Raw genomic sequence first — 13843 nt, 5'->3', positions numbered from 1 at the left:
TTCACTTCGACAACTTGCCAGATGTTATTCTCCAAGTTTGTTGGTGAGAAACAATACCTCATGAATAGAAAATTTCTAACGAAGTGTCAGTTCTTAGAAAGCTGACAGTTTAAGAAAATTGACAGTACTTTTCTTTCCCTGTTTAAGCACTTGTTTATATATGGGCTTGGACGTATTAAATTTTTATAATAAATGTTGGTAAACACTGATTTCACCATACATTCTCCAACCAGGGTAAGATTATTTCCATTGATAATAACTAAAATTTACAGATAGGCAAAGTAAGAAAAATGCCACTTAAGAACTTATTAAAATTTGATTTAAGGATATTTACTTTGTATATTTTGACCTGTGAAGGCTGTGATGTTGACAATTTTGTGTTTTAACATTTATAAAGCTTTAACTTTTTGAATGTCAGCATCTACTGTCATTAAATAATTATCGTCCTTCCAATTTCCTGCAACTCTGAAAATTTAAATCTATAAAAATAAAAAAATGCTTGAAACCCATAATTTTGTGCAATTGTAAATATTTAAATCTATAAAAACAGAAAAAATATTTAAATAAACATTGACATTATCTGTTAAAATTATAACAAATAAACATTTAATTCTGGTAAGCCTGTTTATGTAACAGTAACTCCCAAAATGTTCTAATCTAGGTGACAAAGTTATACAAGGAGATACATTCCCTGCCCCAAAGCACCTTCAGTGAGAAAGTAGCTACTCAAGTGCTCATTTCCCTGACAACCGGACACTTAATTCTCCCACAGAGCATAAATTTAACCCACAAAAGCAGGTCAAGTATGCTTGTAAAATTTCGAAAGCTCTGCCATAATGGCCCTTGCCTAAATATACACAAAAGGGTCCAGATTTTCGAAAGTAAGGAGTCTCAAGTTAGTCTCCTGAATTCTTATTTAGGCACCTAAATAAATGGCCTGATTTTCAAAGGTACTAAGCATCCAGCAACTTCTAATGATATTAATGGGAGCTGCTGCATGCTCAGCACCTTTGAAAATCAGGCCCACTTCCTTAGGTGCCCAAATCTTAGCTCAGGTATTACCAGATGAAGGCATTTGTAAGAGAGAGATTTTCCTCTTGAAATATATTGTGTTCTAGAAAAATAAAGCACATTGGCAGGGGAATTCCATTAATTTTTTTTTCTTGATGGGTCACTTCCACTCAGGACTCCACAAAACAGCATCATGTGTTGAATATTTGATGGATGGTAAAAGAGTTTGCTGAGTGTAAACTGAAAACATGCACCAGAGGAAAGAAAAATTAATTTATCCATTTTCTCTTGGCTCATTTACTTCTCTCTCGCTACCGATATGATGCTTCTCCAGGATACCAGCCTTGGTTTGAGAAATGCAAATCTAAAGAATTAGCATCCATTGGAAAAGAAACATTTAACTTCCTATAATGTTGATGTATTGAGATATGGCATTCTGTTTTCCTGCAATAACATGGCGAGATCATTTTAGCTTGTCAGGATAAATATTTCTGATTGATGACAGCTACTCTATCTGCTGTTACTTGAGGAGATACCATAGAATGGATAAGGGACAAGAAGAATGACTTGAGTTTACTGTGGTTTTAAAAATTTCTTCAAGAGGAATCAAATAAATCCTGTGCTTTGAGACCTGTGTCCCACTGATAGTTGGAAATGCATCACCACATTAAAATACGGAGTGATACTTATAAAATGTGATAAAGGGTTCAAAAAGCAAGAATAGCTGCTTTCTTTTAATAGAATAAAAGACAACAATAGAAGTTGGGAGCAGTTGAGGATCCCAACTGTGCTCAACATCAGTTCCTTTCTTGCTACAGACTAACAATCAAGGTTCAATCAGGAAGTGTGTAATGAAGACATATTAGCCAGGATGCCGCGGAAGGTCACTTTACAGGATTCCGATACATTGTCCAAGTTGAACTGGAAATAGAGTCTCAACGAGTCCAACGTGCACTAAATGTACGTAAATAATTAAGCAAAATTAGTCTTCAGGAGTTTGACCAAATTTCTTGCTACACAACTGACAGAGTTTAGACGGTACAGAAAATACAGGTATAGTAAAAGGTTTGTCCAAGTCTTCAGCACTTCTTTTGGAAGTCAGTGGGAACCTCCACCATTCTTGTTAAAATCTGGTCCAGGGGTATTGGTGGCCATCAGTCTTCAAATGGCTCAGACCAAGATATCACTTGCAGTCTTTAAGTCAAGACAGGACATCTTTCTAAAAGACAAGTTATAGCTCAAACAAAGCTATGGGCTTGCTGCAGAAGTTACTGGGTGGGGTTCCTTGCACTCTGTTATACAGGTGCTCAGACTATCTGATTCTAATGCTCACTTCAGCCCTTAAAATCTACGATAGTAACATTGTCCTCATAGATAGAATTTCCTACCACACAATTTTTGATGCCCCTGACAATGTACAGAAATAAGGGATTAAACAGGGCTAGTGCCTCAAAAACAGCTCAACCTCAAAAACAGCTCTGCACTTTCTCACCTCTATAGAAGAAATACACACAGCCAACCCAGGAGTCATTCAGATTGCATAATGCATACAAGTCTCTTTCAGAAAAATGTAAGGTAGTTAAAATAGGGATATCTATGTAGAGTTTTACTTGCTAATCCAGATTTTTTTTTTAAATTAGGCTCTAGAAAAAGCCAACTCAGCAAACTGTGTTCATCACGGCTGTTCCATACACTAGATTCATGTTCTCTCTGAAATGTTCTGCGAGACTGTCCCCTTTCACAGCATTTTCAAGTATTTATTATTGCCTTTAATGTATAACATGAAATGAAACATACATATAACCCACAGTAAAAGATTAGTAAGGTTAGCACATAAGGGAAGAACAGCTGTGTAACATCTGAGTTTATAAGAGAAATATGACCAAATGTTGTTAGGTCAATAGCCCTCACTAAGCTAACAGATTTCTAAGGGCAGAGAGAAAACTTACGTGGTGCTACCTTACTATGATTTATATCCAAAAGAACTAAGCAAAAGTTGGTTAACACTTCCTGAACATTTTAATGAGGGGACAGCAGAGCATCATTACCTTTTATTTCTAATTTTTTTCACTTTTCATACTCTTATTGATACTTGTTTGAGGTCAGGGAGTTATTCATTTCCTAATTATGTTATATGAACTATTGACTCACTGATGGAAGTCTGATTTCTCAATAGTATTATGTAAGTGACCCTAGATTTTCAAAAATGAATAGTGATTTTGGATGTCCAATCTGAGACTGCTTAAAGGGGACTTATTTTCAGAGTGTGGCTGCTCAACACTTTATGGAAAATTAGGCTTCTTTAATAGTGTGTCAAGGGGGACATCCATACAGTGAGGCACCCAAAATCACTACTCATTTTTGAAAATACAGGACAAAGTGTATTTTATGTATAACGTTATTATTACAATTTCCACCATCTTAAGAATAACTGTAAAGATTCTGCCATTAACTTAGTGGTTTCACGCCTAAAACCTGCCAAACATTCCATATGCTGAAACTAAACTTCTCTGTGTTGCACAACTTCTCTTCACTCCAGGCATATGACCAATGGGCAGCAGAGGACTTTGATGTTAGCATGCCTTTGAAGTGAAAGCATCACCTGATGGAATCATTTACCAGTTTGTGTCATGTCTATTGACGTTACTCATTGAAGAAAAGTTACTTAATTCATTTTGTCTACATTATGCCGGTTATCTTCATCAAAATGAACCAACACTCTTGAAAAGCCCACACTTCCTCTGCTCCATGCCAAAAGTCTCACTGCAAACACATGCAATTCATACTTGATAACATGATTGATAAAATGGTACAAAACCCACTGCATACAGTATTTGAGAATGTTTTCCTTATTCAGTCCCAGCCTAGCAGATAATACCAGTAGCGCTGTTTCATAAGGTGCAATATTTGACTATACCAGCTGATCTCTAATGCATGTTGGAGTTTTTTCATACTATGATCTGTATAAAAATTGATCACTGAAATGCATATTAGTTATATATGGATATAAAGGCCGCATATTGCATGTTAGTAAGACATAGACTAGAAAACACATATTACCGTCCCCACTAATTTCATCTGCAGATCCAGGTAGCATGCAAGGAGAGAGAAAAACAAAGGGGAGAGAGAAGGGACAGAGAGAGAAGGGGGAGGGGGGAGGATATACACTATTAAAATCATGAATAAACGAAGAATATAGCAAAACTGCAGTTATCTTATACACTTAGCTCAAGAGAAACCAGAAAGGTAGTGGAATTTAAGACATTTCCCCTAAAACTCAAGATACGGAGGAGTATTTAAACTTTTCAGTGCATAATATAGGCTAGTGACTGTTGCATGACATACAACAATCGAATTTAGGAGGGGAACCAGTTAATTCATTTTGTTACAAAGTGTCGATTTTTTATTTTATATGACGCTTCCATTACCAAGATAAAGCTCCTAGGCCAGATGAGCAAAACTGATTTACACCAGCTGAGGATCTGGCCACTAAAGCTTTGTACATACAGTTATACCTTCAGATACTTAGAATTGGTGCTACTGCTTTCACATTGGATGTATTATTATGCTATTGCTTAGACACTGACAAGATACGGAACAACTTAATATTCATTTTATTGAACAAACTATAGTTATATGAAACTGTGTTTTAAATAATGACAAATGGAACAAGTCCATAGGGCACTTATTCAAATTAACACGGATATTCTGGATTTAGTCTATAGGCCTTATGCCATCCCAAATATCCACACCAGAATGTGATGCATTTTAAGCGTTAATTACAAATAAAATTAAAAATGCACATTTCTATTGTAAAATTAATGCACATTTTATTACATCCATTTTCCCTTTCCCCACACAGCCCAAACTGTCCAGACAACACTGGATGAGTACACAGCAGCCAGCATCACTGTGTTTACTCTTTAATTCAATATGTAATCTTAAATTACATTTATTGCTGCTATCCTATTTCATTCATTTGCATGCTGTATCAGGGGTCCAAGAATGCAATCCAAGTTTACCACTGAAAGAAGGAAGCTGAGGGATTTTGTGGCTGAGCAACTGTACAATTAAAATTACTAAATCATTTGCCACGTCACATACGACAGAACAAACTCTCCTATAACAATAGTATCAAGTATATGACACATCTCACTGAAGATCCAATTGTAGGGGACAGCAGAAATTTAACGTGATTATTCTTGGAACTCTGTTTACCTGAGGCTGGAGTAAAATTGTAAACAAACAGTAACAGAGTTAGTATATTCCGTTTTGGGTTAATAAGGCAGCCTGTACAAAGAGCAGTGCAGTACCCTTAGGCGGTGGCTCATGGGAACAGAAGACGAAAGGGAGAAAGCGCCTAGCTTTCTTTACTTTATGCTGACAGTGACTGACTCCTTTACAAAGAGGCAAGAAAAGGAAAGAAAAACAGAAACAAATTATTTGGAAACAAAAGAAAACAAACTTGAGAGCACTTCTGCAAGCGTGAATGTAAAAGCAAAATATTTATATTACAATTCTACATCTGCATGATGTATATTTGAATTTTCTAAAATGATAAACTATATTTACTATGTTACAGTGGATTCCTCACCTTAGAAATAAATTATTTTTCTTTTTGTTTCACTTTAGAAAAAGTGCTTTATGGCAGAATCTATTAAGAACTCAACATATGCCAACCATTATCAAGCACATGAAGAACTGGTTCTCTGATATTTAATTAAATTTATTAAATCCCCTTCCTAAGCTCTGCTATTATGTGGTAACTGTTGGCAAATTCTATCTTTTTAATGGCAGCCACTCTTCTAATAAGGACACAATCAATTTCTTGGAATCTTACAAGAAGATGATAAAACAAAAACAAACATTTCACACAATACAGGTAACATGAACATGAAAAACACTCACCCCAAAACAACACTGGAATGTATTTTCCTGTGAAATCAGTTATTGGAGTGATCCCCCTCTATGAAGTCAGACCCAGCATATCTAGAGTCTTTGAAGAAACGCCCCCTTATTGCCCCTACTCATTCTCCCATCTCCCTAGGAGGAGCAACCAATCAGACCTGCTGCATATGGCTAGAAGAGCTCTTTTCCTCTCCTCAGGAGTTGTTAGAAGTTTTGAGGGGCGGATGGGAAGAGGGAGGCACCAATACCATTATCACAAAGGGGAACTCAAAAAAGGAGGAGGAATCCCAGCAGCTCGGGGTTGCTCTGCTCCCTCCTCCCCCCTCTCTTCTTGTAATGAGTTGGTTCCTCTCGGCTGCTCCCTCCATGCTTCCCCTTGCCTCTCCCTCAGCAACTCTAAGCCTGGGAAACAAGATGGGAAGATCAAGAACACGTGCTAGAGCTATATCCGCCAGACTTGGGGACGGAGGTGCAGTATCACCCCTGGAGCTGTGAGGAAAAAAGAACCTAGAGAGGTGGAGGAACATCAGAAGTGTGCCAGTCACAGGGCAGATAATGGGGGGCCAGAAGTACAAAAATGATGTGGAGCTGAGGAGCACAGCATTAATTGATGAGGCAGATATGGGGCTAGGCCGAAATGGGAAGGCATAGAATTAATTAACTGGAGATTGTGGTTTCGTCAGCGAGCTCCCACACTATCAGAAATACTTTATGCAAATTTGTGCGATTTTATGCAAATTTTTGGTCACATGATGTTGGCAGGCATATAGGGTGCAAAATTATTTGTTGTATAATGTTCATCACTGGCATCTGGATGCCTCATGCTCAATTTTAAACCCACAAATTGAATGGGTGACTCAAAATTATACACAAACTGTTTTTTGCTGAGATGGTAATTAATTAAAAAACGGAACAAGGGGGTAAGCCTTATACTGCACCCTGAAGAATAACAAAAATACCACTATAACAAGCCTGAAAGGGTAATTACAAACAAATGCAAATACTTCGTCATCTTCTCACATATACCTTTCAATAAAATCAGGCAAAACAATCATATTCAATATTTTAGACTCATGGAGATTCAAGGAAAGGGTAGATTATGGACTAAAATAGTATGACATCAGTATTATATATGGCATACAAGATATTAAAGATGAAGGGGAAATCACCTTTTTAAAAACATACAACACAATTTTCAACTATTACAACAGTCTAGAGGAGTTTGCATCTAAGTCATCAATATGAACAATCAGAATTAACTAACATTCATTATAAAATATTAAATGTGCTAAAGGAAAAGTAATCCTACTAGTTTTTTTTTTTAAGTGAATCATAAAAAGGTAGAGGAATGCAAAGGCCTGTGGCTGAAACTGAAGAACAGATATGTAGTGGCCAGAGGCAATGCAAGATATGTAGGACGTGGAGAGAGAGTTCAATCCTTGGCCTCTCTGCTGAGATTGTAGACAATTCAGCTACTTGTGATGGTGGTTTTGTTATATGAACATCTGTTCCCTAGGACCCTGACTGAAACCATCATTCTATTTTACATAAACTATGAAACAGCAATCAGATGGAAAGGGCTTTCAATTACCACCACCCTGGTCTGGATTTAAACTGGTGATTTGGGAAGAAAAACTCAATCCATTACTTGTTTACTGTATATAAATTACTGCAATTTAAAACTTTGCCTTTATGATCAGGTATCAAATTAAATCTGGTGAAAGATTAAAGGTTTATTTTGTGGGTTTTCATTTGGTCATTTTGTTTTTTATGTTCTAACTACTTTCAGGAGCTTACACAACACCTGGAGCTATTTCAAGTATTCCACATCAACTTCCAGCCATTTAAACTGACACTCCTATGCATTCTTAGCTTTTAACTGAGTGCACATAAAGCTTCTAAGTCTGGATAAAAGCAGAGTTGAGTTTAGATAAGAGCAGCTCACTAAAATTAAATGCCATATACTTTCAACAAATTATCATGGAATAAACCATTTTATTTATTTTTAAACTTTTTCAGCAATATGAAATTTATATAAGCAATGTATTTAATAAAGGTCTGCACCCTAAACGAAAAATCCAAACACTTCTAGGCATAAACTGCAACATTACTACAAGCAGTGCAAAAAGTGACCATTCAAATGAGTGATGTAAGCCCACTGCAACAAAGAGAGTGATGGAATAGGGAGGAGCAGAGGGGAGAGACAAGAGCAGGAAGAAAGGATTCCTTCAGAAGTAATTTGGATCACAAAATTTATGCAATACTACTAAAAAGTCAAATTTAGCATTAAAATGCTATAATTTCATCACAGGTTTCTGCAAATTACACAAACCACTGAAAGTACACCACGACTTCAAGAAAATGTTATATTCCACAGCTAACTATTCCAAAGCACCCTAAAAAGAACCAAGAAGGAAGAGGATATTCCTGATTTACAGGAGTATGGTACAACTTCATCTGTGATAAAGATGCTATCAGTCTTCTTGCCTATCTACTTTTCCTGTTTCTCTTCCTCTAGTTACTTCTCAGATCTCCCTGTTCTCTCTCTTGCTCGTGTCCTCCCTTCCTTCTCAATTCACCCTACTTGCCATTCTCCTCTTTGCCACTCCTACAGACAAACATGCACGCATGGTTCTTCAGGCAGTTACAATGTCTAGTGCTAACAGTGAGCCAGCTGGATTCGTATACAACGGAGAGCATTTAAAAATCAAGAATGATGCCTACTAGTAGACTTAGAGAATTCACTGCACTGCGACATAGTTTGTGTGCAAGAAGGCTAATATAACCTTTTTAATATGAGGTAGTAAGATATTGCACATTAGCAGCAGACAGAAAACCTTAAAGCGTTGGTGTCTAAATCCTCTTGGCAAAAGATCCTAATGGAGACAAGCAACTGAAAATACCAGTAGTTAAGAATGTTTTTGTCTAACGTTTCCCTCTCAATTTGAGTAAGACCAGACTAAAGCTCTTAGTGTATTTTGTTTGAATTTCCTATCTGATCATTTCTCCTCTCATGTAGATGGATAGATGTGTTTAACAATATACATGTTGAAACGCTGCTTGTGATTAAATAGTTATGCCTGTGCTAATGTTTCCGTTTGAATAGAAATCTATCATTTTTCCTTTCTAGAAAAAAAGGATGGTGGGATATGTTTGTAAAGCTTCCAAATACAAAGTTGTTTCTTTTCAGTGTCCACCTATTATTCTTGTCTACATGAAAGGCTGGAGCTAAGTTTTGGGGACAACCCATAAGGAGCTTTAGGGATTTTCTTCACTTTTTTATAAGACCCTTAGTTTTCAACATTTATATGGCACTCACTTGCAAAGACTTTTGTTATGTCTTTACTATTCAATAGTAATTACAGTTCTGTAGAGCCAGTATACTTCACATTATTTTACCTACAATTTAGTAAACATTGCCTGATATACACATACTATTAATGCATTTGTCTAGTCTATGTAACTTCTCTATTTCCATCATTCCAAAACTTTTGGATAAGCACTCTTTTTACTGTGAAATAAAGAATATTAAAAAACCTTTGTTTTCTAATAATGAAATTCCATGCAACATTAGCTGACAATGCATATTACTCCCATAGGGTTTTGGGGCAAAAGTAGTTTTTCTGAATATCTAACCAAAATCTCCCTTACTGAAGATTAAGTCTATTATTTCTCCTAACTCCAGTGGACATAGAGAACAAGTGATCACATGCCTCTTTGCAACAGCCCTTACCATACTTGAAGACTATCAGATTCCCTCCTCAGACTTCTTTTCTCAAGACTAAACATGCCCAGTTTTTTAACCTTTCTTCACAGGTCGGGTTTTCTAAACATTTTATTATTTTTGTTGCTCTCCTCTGGACTCCTTCCAATTTGTCTACATCTTTCCTAAAGTGTGCCACCCAGAACTCCAGCTGAGGCCTCACTGATGCCAAGTAGAGCAGCACAGTTACCTTCAATGTATAACAGGAAACTCCTGTTAATACAGTCCAGAATATTAGCCTTTTTTACAACTGCATCACATGGCTCATACTCAGTTTGTGATCTACTATAACCCCTCATCCTTTTCAGCAATACTACCACCTAGCCAATTATTCCTCATTTTGTAGTTGTGCATATGATTTTTCTTTCCTAAGTGAAGTACTTCGAACCTGTGTTTATTGACTTTTATCTTATTGATTTCAAAGCAATTCTCCAATTTGTGAATTCTAATCCTGTCCTCCAAAGTGTTTACAACTCCTCCCATCTTGGTGTTATCTGCAAATTTTATAATCATACTCTCCATTTCATTATCCATGTCATTAATACAAATATTGACTAGTACTGGACCCAGGACTGACCCTGCAAGACTCCACTAGATATGTCCTACCAGTCTGATAGCAAACCACTGATAACTCCTCCCTGAGCACAGTATTTCTACCACTTGTGGACCTAATTTACAGTAATTTCATCTAGAGAACATTTCCCTAGTTTGCTTATGAGAATGTCATGTGGGACTGTGTCAAAAGCCTTTCTGAAATCAAGATATATCACACCTTCTCCTCTACCCACTAGGCTAATAACCCTGTCAAAGAAAGAAATTACGCTGGTGTGGTATGAATTTGTTTTGACAAATCCATGCTAGCTATTCCTTATAACCTTATTATCATCTAGCTGCTTACAAACTGATTGCGTAATATTTTATTCGAGTATCTTTCCAGATATTGAAGTTAGGCTGACTGGTCTAATTCCCCAGGTCCTTTTTGTTCCCCCTTTTAAAGATACTTACTATGTTTGCCCTTTTCCAGTCCTCTGGGACCTCACCTGTCCTCCATGAGTTGTCTAAGATAATACATAATGTTTCCAAGATTGATTGTTGCTGGCTCTTTAAGTACCTTAGGATGAATTTCATCAAGCCCTGCCAACTTGATTACATCTAACTTATCTAATTTTTTTTTTAACTTGTTTCTTCCCCTATTTTGGCTTGCGCTCCTTCCCCCTTGTTGTTAATATTAATTATGTTAAGCAGCTGGTCACAATTAATCCTTTTAGTGAAAACTGAAGCAAGAGAAGGATTAAAACACCTCATTATTCTTGCTGTAATCAGTTATTAGCTCTCCTTCCCCTCTAAGTAGAATACCTACATTTTCCTTTGTCTTTCTCTTGCTTCTAATGTATTTAAAGAACCTCTTCTTATTGCCTTTTATGTCCCCTGCTAGGTGTAACTCATTTTGTGCATTAGCCTTTATAATAATTGAGCTCTTAAAGAATAGTTTGGTTAAATAACTTTCTGTTTGGAAGGCAGACATAAATCTACAGAATCTAAAACAGTGTATAGGAAAATAACTGAGAAAAGAGGGAGGATTAACCTGTTACAAACTGGTAAAGTGGAACAAATATTTAGATATATTAAACAAAAATATTATGATACAGGCAATAAAGCTAGTAGGTTTTTAGCCAGAAAGTTACGAAAGAAAAAGGATTTGATTAGAAATAAATAGGGAGATTTAGTAACTGCCATCAAACAGATCTCTGAAATATTTGCTAACCTTTTCCTTACTTTGTATGCTTCAGAGCAACCAAATCCTGAACTTATAAATAGATTTTTAAGAAGAGTGAAACCACCTTAGTTCTCAGAGGATGATGTGGCAGCTCTTGATAGGCAAATTGCTGTAGAGGAAGTTAAAGTTATAATTAAGAATTTAAAATCTAATCAGGCTCCTGGTCCCAATGGGTTTTCTGGGAAGTATTATAGAGCTCTCAAGCAGGAGCTGGTCCCTACTTTAACTGACTTGTTTAATGGCATAAAGCAGGGAAACGAGACTCTGGATTCATGTAAAGATTCAAAAGTTCTTTCCTAAAGAAGGAAAAGATCTTACCAATTGTACAAACCTATTTCTTTAATTAATGTGAATACTAAAATTTATGCCAAGGTGCTAACAAAACAGACTGAGTTTCATCTTGCCGAAATATATTCACCCTGATCAATATGGATTCGTTGGTGGCAGGCATCTAGCTGATAAATATCAGAAGAAGTGTGCATTTGTTCTATGATATTAATTCTAGCAATTCTTCCTGTGTGCTGCTTTGTTTGGATGCTGAGAAAGCTTTTAACAGGCTGAAGTTGGGAGTACCTCAGACAAATCTGGGTAAGATCTGGTTTTGGAAATTAGTTTTCTATGGGCATATTGACTCTATACAATCATCTCTGAGATCTGCTTTAGTCATAAATCTCCTTCTTTTAATTTTTCTAGGAGTATGAGTTAGGGTTTGCTTTGGCAATGGTGCCATTTGCAATAAGCATGAGAAACAGCCCCTTGGTTATGGGCATCAAAACGTTTTCTGGATTAGAACACAAAATACATTTGTACATTGACAACATCATGTTATATTTGCAGGATCAAGAGCCTCATTAAAAATTACAGAACAACTGACTTTGGAATCAGGAGAGGTATCGGGATTCAAAATAAATTACGATAAACCTGAAATTTTAAGAATTAACATTCCTGAAAGGATCAAACAGTTGTCAGCTACATACATTTAAATGGGTAAAGGAATCTTTAAAATATTTTGGAACAAATATTGTGGAGAAAAATAAAACACTTTTTAAAGAAAATTACCCTCCACTGTGGAATAAAATAATAATACACTTTGAGGAACGGAACAAATATTAAATTTCTTGGCTAACACGTACAGCCTTTGTAAAGATGAATTTCCTCCCAAAGTTGTTTTTGTTTCAGTGTATCCCTATTGGTATCCCTGATATGACATTAAAAACATGGCAGGATGCGCTATTAAAATTCATTTGGAAACATAAAAGACAAAGGGTGAATTCTAATGTTCTGTATAAGTCTAAAAAATGGAGTGGACTAGCTTTCCATAATCTAGTTTATTATTTATTAACTATTACTATTATTATGCATCACAGTTAAAAGATGTGATCAGCTAGGTTCAGATTAGACCAAACACTGGGTAAACCTTGAACAAGAATGGAGCCAAAATACAGCTATTCATCATGATTGTTCGGTTAAAAATAAAGGTATGACACCAAAAATAAAAAATAACCCATTCATCCAGATCACCAAGCAGCTTTGAAAATTCCTGTCACCAAGGCCCTCTCTGTTAGTTACTTTCATTAATAATCAGGAATTTATCTCTAGCAAATACCAAAATGACTATTCATTGTGGGTAAGAGCTGACATTTATCAATTTGGTTGGACAGGTGTTCTTGGGTCCTGATTTTAAGTAATACCAAGATTTATGTGACCATATAAATAATATAAACATCCCATATTTTAAACATGCATAAGTAATATGTTTTATTGTGAAATCTGGGTACAAGGATGTCTATTTAGACACTAACCACATTTGAGAAGCTGATCCAGGAGCAAGTTGGAACAAAAGGTTTAATTTCTAAGATACATATAATTTTAATTGAAAAAGATGATTATAAGAAAACAACCCAGATGAAAAGGTGGGAGAGGGATTTGGACAAAGAAATTGATCTGGATGAGTGGATCTCTACATGGGAAAGGGAATATATCTATATCTATATATATCTCTACATATCTCTCTCTCTATATATATATATCTGCAATTTGCATATAAACCAGTAAAGAAAATTTTTATAAATTACTGATTTATTTTATGTCAGCTTCCAAGTGATCCCTTGACCTGCTTACTTAATGTGCCAGTATAGGATCTATATTTTAAACAGAATGACAATTTTTTTTTATTGTTAGCAGCAAAACTTTGTATTTCATATTATTAGAAAAATATGACTTCCTTTTATGGAATTGTGGCATAGTAAAATATAGACTGTTCTTGTAACAAAAAAGCTTTCACATTCAGTATGTGCACAAGAGAATTGCCAAAAAGGATAGGTATTTAGAAAGTTGGTCACCCTTCTTAGTGTACTCAGAGGAGGAGGGCTCCCCAGCCAGCA

The 13843-nt window shown here is 36.0% G+C and overlaps 1 protein-coding gene across 9 annotated transcripts in view; it reads right to left on the bottom strand.

The window, feature by feature from the left end:
- PTK2 (protein tyrosine kinase 2) overlaps window positions 1-13843 on the bottom strand; it is a 381820-nt gene that overhangs the window by 95588 nt on the left and 272389 nt on the right. For 7 of the 9 annotated variants that reach the window (XM_048841744.2, XM_048841743.2, XM_048841741.2 and 4 more), the window contains one exon: window positions 4072-4089. The exons of the other annotated variants lie outside the window; for them this stretch is intronic. In XM_048841744.2, the coding sequence (XP_048697701.1) occupies window positions 4072-4089 (18 nt within the window). The remainder of the gene's footprint in view (window positions 1-4071; window positions 4090-13843) is intronic. 9 annotated transcript variants of the gene reach the window in all.

Source organism: Caretta caretta, chromosome 2 (assembly GCF_965140235.1).
Source record: "Caretta caretta isolate rCarCar2 chromosome 2, rCarCar1.hap1, whole genome shotgun sequence".
Lineage (NCBI taxonomy): Eukaryota > Metazoa > Chordata > Testudines > Cheloniidae > Caretta > Caretta caretta.
The sequence above is the reverse complement of the archived record's forward strand: the minus strand, read 5'-3'. Positions and strand labels throughout refer to the sequence as shown.